An 8,886-nucleotide genomic window follows, 5' to 3' on the forward strand; every position below is an offset into this window, starting at 1 on the left:
AATCGTCCATCTTCATGTAGGGGCCAAACATTTTTCGGAGGATTCTTCTCTCGAACGCGGCCAACAGCACGAACACTAGACAACTTCTAATCCAGCTCCGCCACGTAATACCATATGGTGTAGCAGTACCGCGGATAGAGTGGATGGAAAAGGAGGAGGTTTTAATGGCTAAAAGTGCCACAAAATGGTCTTTTAGGAGCCAGCGGTTTTAAATTGTAAACAAAACTTTAAATTGCAATTGTTTAAATTTCAAACAAAACCTTAAAAAGACTGACCTAATAGCGCCGGCTGATGCTAAACTAAAATTTTGTTTAAAAATTGAGGGATTCCCAAGTCCACCATCCACTTAATGGGGTCCGCCATTTGTGTTCGTTATAATTCATTCACATGACGTGTTTTTGAGTCAATAAAAGGGAGCAAATACCACCTTGTAACCAGAGAGGTGGCGCAGCGTCTGATGAGTTGCCTCTGCCCTGGACGAAACTACAAGACATATAGGGAAAACAAGCTTTTATCATTTCAAATTTGTGGTTTTGTTTTTTCTTTGTAACAATGGAGTGAAGTGCTTATTTTTCATTTTATTTCTATAGAATAGATAATAGAGAAGAATTGAAGACATGAACTGAATATTGCCTTTATTAATTAATTATGAAAATCCTAATTTAATCACAGAAAAGGTAAGCAGACGAATACTTCTTTGACACTGTGCATAATCATTTCGTATCATTTTATAAACCAACTACAAATGCAAAAATCCCGCAACCAAACTTACGCAAAAAACCACAAGATTTTTCAAGCGCCGTTTTGTCGTTGAATTTTTAAATAATAAACAGATTCTCGCGACTATTATTTTCTTAGCATCTTCATCTTTATTTTTGAACGTCCACATTGGACTTTTATTACACTAAACGCTTCAATAAAAAGAACCTTTCTTAATAACGAAATAATTCCGCATGCTGTGCCATCTACATTTGACTAGCGATACATAATCGAGCATCGAAACCTCTCATTATAGACAGCCCTGACTTCAGCTTCGAGTTCGAATTCAGTGATTAGAAATCAAACATCGAAAATCCTGAACTGTCATTTCCTTCAAAAGTCGTGCTTGAGACCAGAAGTGTAGGTGGAGACGGATTTCCTTGCGTTTTGAGGCTATTCTGCAAATTTATGGAAAGATGGTGAGTCTGACAGCTGGCGACATTGAGTCTCTTTTCCGTGCACCGGAATTCAAGCGGATTTTAGACTTATCCATTGAGTAATTCGTGGCACACAACTGCGACTCAAAGCCCTCAAAAATGTTGCGATTGTTTTTTGTTTGACCGAAGTCCTTATATCCACGTTTGCTTCTCTTGCAGTCGGTGAGTGAATTCCTCAAGGGTTTGCCCTGTCACAACGAGCAGAACTTCTCACTATTCAATACGGAAAACGGAATTCGAACGTCACTGAAAAGGCCTTCGGTGTACTTGCCCACGGAAGATCTGCCATCGGAGCAAAGTAAGTGTGAAAGTGGGGCGCAGTTGACGCGCTGACCACTCCGCCGATTTCACGATGCATTTACAATTCTCCTCTCTTGCAGTTATCGTCACCGAGAAGAAAAATATTCTGCTTAGATACCTGCACCAGCAGTGGGATAAGAAAATCGTAAGTCGGTCGCCTCGTGCGCGAGCCCTGACCTTACTCACTCGCTTTTGTACACTTTTGTTTTCAGAATGCCCCCAAACGGAGAGACAACAGCGAGGTCGGCGGCGACGCATCTAATCGGAAGCGCCCCCGGCTGGAGCGGGAAACGAACTGAGCTCGGAAGCGGTTTGCCTAGGTCTAGGGTGTAAACTTATTTTTATATTACTGAAACTTCTAATTAAGTCATTTGCGACCGTGCGAAACGTGTACCATACTTCCGACCAGCGCATTTCTACTTTCGTAATTTCTGTGGAATTCCTTTCGCCATTCACTTCACCGGGGAGGACGCAGCAGGCGGGACGCGTGCTCGAATTCAGTTTGGTTATTTATTCTTGTTCCTGTTCGGTTCTCCGTTTGGTTCGAAATTCGTTTTACCCAATTCCTTTTACTCAGAAATGTGAGCGGATTTAGTTTGTAAGAGAATTGCTTCTTGTCATCGAAGTGAATAAAAAAGCGTAACGAATTGAAAGCAAGTGCTAAGTGTTTCCTCTTTGTTCGAAGTGTCTAGCGTAAGACACTGTCGGGGGTGAATGATTAGTCTCAAAGTGTGTGTTGGATTCATCTACCCAGGGCAAAGAAAAAGGCGAATGACCGCTTAGAAGCCTGCAGGCGGTAGTGACATTTTGGTCATTTTGCATGGGAACCGATTGGTCTACAAGTAATGGTGGATCAAAAATGTTCCAAGCGGGCAGAATGGAACCCACGCCTCAAGCCCAATGTGAATCCGCCACGAAAACAGTAGAATCTATGTTATTGCCATCGCGAAGACAGTTGAATATATATCTTAGCAAAAAGTCTGCAACGACTAGCAAATTGCTTATTTATGTTAGGTTAACAATAAGGAAACGACTAGAACCTTACTGGCCACCGTCTCATCCGAATTTCCAGTTTATGGGAACAGAGTTAACTTCAAAAATTCTGTATTTTCCATCTAAGGACATGAATCAATAATTTCAATTATAACACCTCAAGGGACATGCATAATATGCTGCCACATGCCACCCACACGTGGGTGAATATTGGCATTGATGAACATGTAAACAAGCAATTGACACTTTTTTGGTTCGAAACGCGGTTGAGTAGAATTTTTTAATAAAAATATATGAATTTCAGCTAAATATCTTTTGATTTGAAGACTCCTTCTTTCCCTGCACGGAACCATTCGTTCCGGCTTTTTTACCCTCTCGGGCCACATATGTTTGTGGCCGTATCAATGATAACGTCCTTTAGGTACTTGTAGGTTAGCTAGCTTCGGTTATTGCGGCATCCATTTCCTCCTTATAGGTGCTACGGGTATTGAGGGATTATCTGAAAGACCGCTTCCTGCTCTATGAGACGCTAGAGGGCCAAAGGAGGATGGAAATCACGTCGGGAGCAGCACAGCGATCTATCCTAGGGCCGGACCTCTGGAACGCTTCCTACGATAGTCTGCTGAGAGTCGATATGCCCGAAGAGTCACGCCTGGTCGGTTATGCAGACGACGATGCGGCACTTGTTGCTGGACGCACTGTTGAACAGGCGCAAAGTAGGCTTGGCATATTGATGCGACGGGTAAGCGGATGGATGACTGCTCACGGTTTCAACCTTGCACTGGAAAAAACCGAAGTAGTCATCCTGACCAGAAGGAGAATCCCGACCCTACGTCCCATATCGATCGGCGAGTTGACTATAGAGTCAAAACCAGCGTCTAAATACCTTGGTTTAACGCTCGACTCGAAAATGAGCTTCTTCGAGCAAATCAAAGCAGCAACGGACAGGACTGCAGCTGGAGTCGCAGCCTTGAGTCGGCTAATGGCGAATGTCGGGGGCCCTATATCAACTAGGAGACGTCTTCTCATGGGAGCAACGCAGTCGGTTCTTCTCTATGGTGCGGAGGTATGGGCTGATGCCCTCGACAAGGAGGTGCATCGTAAACGCCTCGCTCAAGTGCAGAAGCGGGGAGCTTTGCGAGTGGCGTCTGCTTATCGCACCGGAATCCAAACTGGCTGTGATGGTGATCGCGGGAGTGATTTCCGTTGCCCTCCTTCTAAGGAGCGCAAAGCTATCTACCGCCGTAAGGGCGAAAACTTAAGAGAGGTGGTTGCCCGTGAGGAACGTCAACGCATCCTTACCGAGTGGCAACTTTCTTGGCAAAATGAGCCAAGTTGCAGGTGGACTGCGCGGCTCATCGACAAATTAGACCCGTGGTTGAACAGAACGCATGGTGAGATTGATTACTTGCTTCTAAGTGGGCATGGAGGTTTTTAGTCTTACCTGCACAGGATTGGGTAGGCGCGATCTCCTGATTGTATGTTCTGCAATGGAGTGGCGGATGACGCTGAACACACCTTTTTCTCTTGCGAGAGGTGGGACGACCTCCGCCAGCAGCTTTATGCAGACACAGGGGAGCTCTCTCCAGACAAGATTGTCAGAGAAATGCTGGAATCGTATTGCGCATTATATTCGGACTCTTTTTATTGCGAAGAAGATTGAACTCGACCGTCGGAAGGATCGGACGGTAAGGAGTTCCCTAAACTAACAACAACTTCCTTCCTCCCCTCCCCTCCCCTCCCGTTGGTAAAAGGAATTCGCTGACTTGAAGGCTCCCAAAGCCGGCAGAGCTAGCCCGAAGTAATGTATCAAACGATTTCAGGTTAGTTCTCTGATGACAGGGAGATGTCTAGTTGGTAGTCCGCCAACGTGCTGTTGCGCGAGTCCAACACTCTGTGCGTAAACGCATTCACCTACTATACTCCCCAAAACAAAAAAAAAAAGAAAAAAATAGGTGCTACGGAGGACTATGTTGCGGATGGCTTCAGTATTCATTCTCACTTGATTGTCAGAGGAGATTCTAGGTGGTGTTGTAATTCGAGAGCGCAGCATCAAGCAAACAAAATAGTGATCGGTCTATATTGACCCTTCTGTTAGCTTGAACATTCATCAAGGCTAAGAAGTGGTAGCTTTTGGTTAGCATATGTGTAGTGGCCGTGGCTTCGCGACGGAAGCGGAATCTCTTTCTGAATCAATTTGCCCATAATAATTATTAATTAATAATTAATTCCATAATGTACAATTACCCTAATGTTCGCCGCAGATTGCACATTATTGAATGCATTCGGGTGAATTGATCTTGACACAGGGGACTGATTTGCCCCATCCGTAGGCGCAAGCGCATCTTGCTGCAACATGAACTCTCGGAGTTCAACAGAGTTCAAGGCGAGCGTAGGGGCATGGGGATCGGTTTGTGGGTGGACAGCAGGTCAACTGCCGATGGGATTAGGATAAAGGTTTTGATTGGCACTGGGAGCAGTCGTGAAGGTGACACTGTGAGGAACGATTTTTGAAATTTCCCCCTGCTAAGCATCGCGAGAAGATGAAGTGTTCTTTTTGAAACATTCCCAAAAGCTCAATGAAGTGAATTATTGTGAATTCGTGAATCTCGTCTGCCCCTTTTGATTCGAGCAATCAAAATTTGAAAATCCCGAATTGGCAGGGTTCTTGTCGTGCTGTGTGTTTGCCAAAAGCCGATAAAAATATATCAAAATGTTTTTAAAGAAGGAACATTAATTCTAAAAATTGACGAGGAGAAAAATCGCCTCGAGGCGGTTAATAGCTCGACGGTATAGTTTCGTTATTTGTGGAATGAGCAGCTAAAACGCAAACCAAGTGAATTGTCGACGATTCTAATAACCGCATAGAAGATTTAATTATGAAAATGAGTTTACATTAATTAAAATGGACCACGTTTAGGAACTTCTTAAAATTATTGCTACAACAGTCGAAAACTACTATAGTTAACAGTGATTAACAAAAATGTGCGATTGGAAAACAAGAGACTCATGGTTTTAATTCGATGGGTTTTATTCTTCACCAATAGTTAATTTCATTTCTTAATCAATGATTGTGCGATTGTGTTCGAGGAGATCGTTTTGTTTTTTTTTTTCATCCTAAAAGATAATCTGTGAAAAAATAATGTGCAATGATATATTAGATTGCTGGATTATAAAATTTGAGAAAACGGTTACTAATTTTCGATTATTCAGGCAACGTTTTGTTGATGCACTTTACGTGTCGAGTTCCTGCCAAGCGACGAGTTTCTGTTTATCTCATTTATTTTGCTGCAGAACATCACAAACAATGCTCATTTGAATCATTTATTTTCATTTCGTTGCAATATCGTTGCAGTAGTTTGATCAGATGCTGTATTTCTTGTTGTGGCCGTTCGAGGAAAAACTGCCGTACCGTCTAAAATAGATTAAATATATTTTACATTTTGAATGAAGAAATTTAAGAATATTTGAAATTGATAAATAGTACGTTAGTTAAGAGGTTAGATATACTTTAGGCATTATTCCTCTCGATTCAATTTCTTCTTTGATTGATGATATGAAGCTTTCAGTGAGAGGATGGATGAGGACGTGGTGATGGTGTCGCTCGATGTGAAGACATTGTTTCCCAACACGCCAGTGAAAGAGTCAATTTTCGAACTCGAGAGATGGCTGAGCCAGTTTGGATCTGGCCCGGAATGGAGAAGCAAAGTTCGTATCTATGCAAACCTTGCCAGGCTCTGCATGAACGAAAACTATTTTACTTTGCGGGATAGATTCTACAAAACTACTTCGGGAGTAGCGACGGGGAAGCCCCTCTCGCCGTTACTCACTGAAAGGTCCATGTCATCAATCGAAGAAGAAATTGAATCGAGAGGAATAATGCCTAAAGTATGGTTTAGGTATGTAGACGACGTATTTGTTAGAACAGATGATATAGAGATAGTCACCTCCTCTGTAAACAAGATTCATCATAAAATCGAGTTTACACTAGAGGTAGAAAAGGATAGGGTTCTACCCTTCCTGTATCTAAATATCGCCAACTCTACCGGGAAGCTTAAGTTCGAGGTATACCGTAAACCTACAGGAACGCAGAGAACGATACCAGCAACTTCACACCAGACGGTATCCCGTATTCCTACCTATTTAACAACATCAGGAATTGGGTAAAAAAGTTTCAACTGGAAGTCGTAGGTTCGAGTCGATCGTTCACCTTGTGGAATTTACTGGGAAGCGTCAAGGATCCTTCGACAGCGGAGGAAAAAAGCGGGATCTACCGAATAACGTGCAGCGATTGTAATAAAATATACATAGGACAGACTAAACGCCTGATAACGACGAGATTTAATGAACACACCATGGAAGCGGCAAGTAGTGTTCGGAAACAAAAGTCGTGCATAAAATCATCAGTGACCGCGCACATAGTCGAAGAAGCCCATACCATTCAATGCGAAAATCTTGAGGTCTCGCGTCATATAAACCGAATGACAACCTTGGACCCTTGGGAAAGTCTAGAAATTTTGAGAGAAGACGCGACGCGGTTATTAAACACAGATTCCTGTAATTGCCCCTCAAAATTAATAAGACCCGCCGCGGTAATTAACAGGTAATTAGGTTAATAATTTAATTTTTTTTCAAAGTAATTTAGGTAATTAGTGTTTAAGTATAAAAGAACAAGCTTACAAACACTGTTTCGCTCGAAACGTCTCACCATAGAGTCAAAGCTCTTACTGTACAAGACAATGATCTTGCCAGTCCTCATGTATTCCTCCGAGACTTGGGTTCTTAGCAAGAAAAATTGCGAACTCTTCGTCGCGTTCGAGAGAAGAATCTTCCAAAGAATTTTTGGCCCTCTACATGAGGATGGATTATTTCGTAGCCTACATAACGACAAAATCTATGAGCGATATCATGACCGTCAGGTTGTAGATAAAATCCGGCTTAAAAGGTTACGGTGGGCGGGTCACTTAATCCGTATGGATGAGGATGATCCAGCCCGGAAAGTCTATAAGGGCAATATATATGGTAGAAAAAGAAGACGAAACAGACCCTGCCTGAGTGGGAGTGATGGCGTAGGTGAGGACGTCAAACAGCTTTTAGGGATATCGAATTGGTGGACCTCAGCGCAAAATCGGGATGTCTGGAGTTCCTTATTCAGGCAGACCTAGATCGGATACCGGTTGTTGCGCCGTTGATGATGATCATAATCGCAATTGTTTTCAGCAGCTTTGTACTGATGAAGGGGTATGTTGCCCCCGAAATATATATCTACACTATTAAATAAAAATTGTAGTTTCGAGTAAGCTACTGGTCTATCAATTTTAGTACGTTAGTTACTTAAATATTTTATCCACAGAGGTAAACGAGTCGACCACAACTACACACCACGCCGACCTCAGGGTGAAGAATCATGTGCATTTTATTTTGATTTCTTTTCTTTTTTTTCTTTTATATTTTTTTTCTTTCTTTTTAATAATAATAATAATAATCGTTGATGCAACAATCCATATTGGATCATGGCCTCGAAGTGTGTTAGAGCACTTCATTCAAGACCGTAACGGTACACCACAGTAGACTGTAGGAGGCAGTGTGGTTAGCATTGCGCTCGCCCGAGATTATTACCCTGATTTGGCTTAGGTACTCATTCACAGCTGAGCGACTGGTATCCGACGTCAAATCACGATACAAATCTGACTGCCACCAGTGAGATTTGAACCGCGACCTTCCGTATGACAGCCTTGTGCTCTAACCACTTAGCTCTCCGGACACACTTTGTTTTTAATTTGATTTAATTATTTTTTGTTACTCATTTTCCTTTTCCTTTTACATATTTTTTTCAGGATTTATAAATATAGCATGAATTAATATTTTTTTTTTTTTTATTTGAGGACTTCCTCCTCTCTTCCTCCTTGACCCCGCAAAACTTTATTAGGGACATCCTCTAAGTAATGGACTGAGAATGTTAAGGACGGGAGAGAACCTCAAGGGCCGCGCTTCAATAACGATCTGAGGCAGAAGAAACCATGATCGGCATTGTAATTGATCGCGGCACTCGAGTCCGGAGACTTAGGCTCGACGCTCGCGTTCTGGGTTTCATCGTTAGGCCGTCGCGAATTTCTTTTTTTGTGGTTTATTTTTAAATCCGGTGCGGACCCATGTATTGGTATAGACACGTTAATTTTGTACTAATGACACGTGAGCGATCAAAGCGCTCAAAGGAACCCCCACATTCCCGAGCCTGGCTAGCACAGAGGTGTGCAAGAACGTGCCAACCTAACACTTTGATGGAGCAATCTTTGCGGGCGGACCTTCACGGTCAATTTCGCCAACTTTTTAGGTTTCTGGGATAACTCCCCCCTCTAGATTGTTGTCGGTCACTTAGGATGATCGCCTGATCCTC

The 8,886-nt window shown here is 42.7% G+C and overlaps 1 protein-coding gene across 1 annotated transcript; it reads left to right on the forward strand.

Annotated features, from left to right (window-relative positions):
- Positions 1-1,033: 1,033 nt before the first annotated feature.
- Positions 1,034-2,154, forward strand: LOC119646867 (DET1- and DDB1-associated protein 1). Its single transcript, XM_038047491.1, has 4 exons — positions 1,034-1,178; positions 1,356-1,494; positions 1,577-1,641; positions 1,709-2,154. The coding sequence occupies exons 1-4, from the start codon at positions 1,176-1,178 to the stop codon at positions 1,793-1,795; spliced, it is 294 nt and encodes a 97-aa protein (XP_037903419.1). The 5' UTR covers positions 1,034-1,175; the 3' UTR covers positions 1,796-2,154.
- The last annotated feature ends 6,732 nt before the right edge of the window (positions 2,155-8,886 follow it).

This window comes from Hermetia illucens, chromosome 1 (genome assembly GCF_905115235.1).
Source record: "Hermetia illucens chromosome 1, iHerIll2.2.curated.20191125, whole genome shotgun sequence".
In the NCBI taxonomy this organism is placed as follows: Eukaryota; Metazoa; Arthropoda; class Insecta; order Diptera; family Stratiomyidae; genus Hermetia; species Hermetia illucens.

Coding starts and splice junctions, on each gene's coding strand:
- LOC119646867 (XM_038047491.1), top strand. Junction 1,495..1,576: donor AGATCTGCCATCGGAGCAAA/GTAAGTGTGAAA, acceptor CCTCTCTTGCAG/TTATCGTCACCGAGAAGAAA. Junction 1,642..1,708: donor AGCAGTGGGATAAGAAAATC/GTAAGTCGGTCG, acceptor TTTTGTTTTCAG/AATGCCCCCAAACGGAGAGA.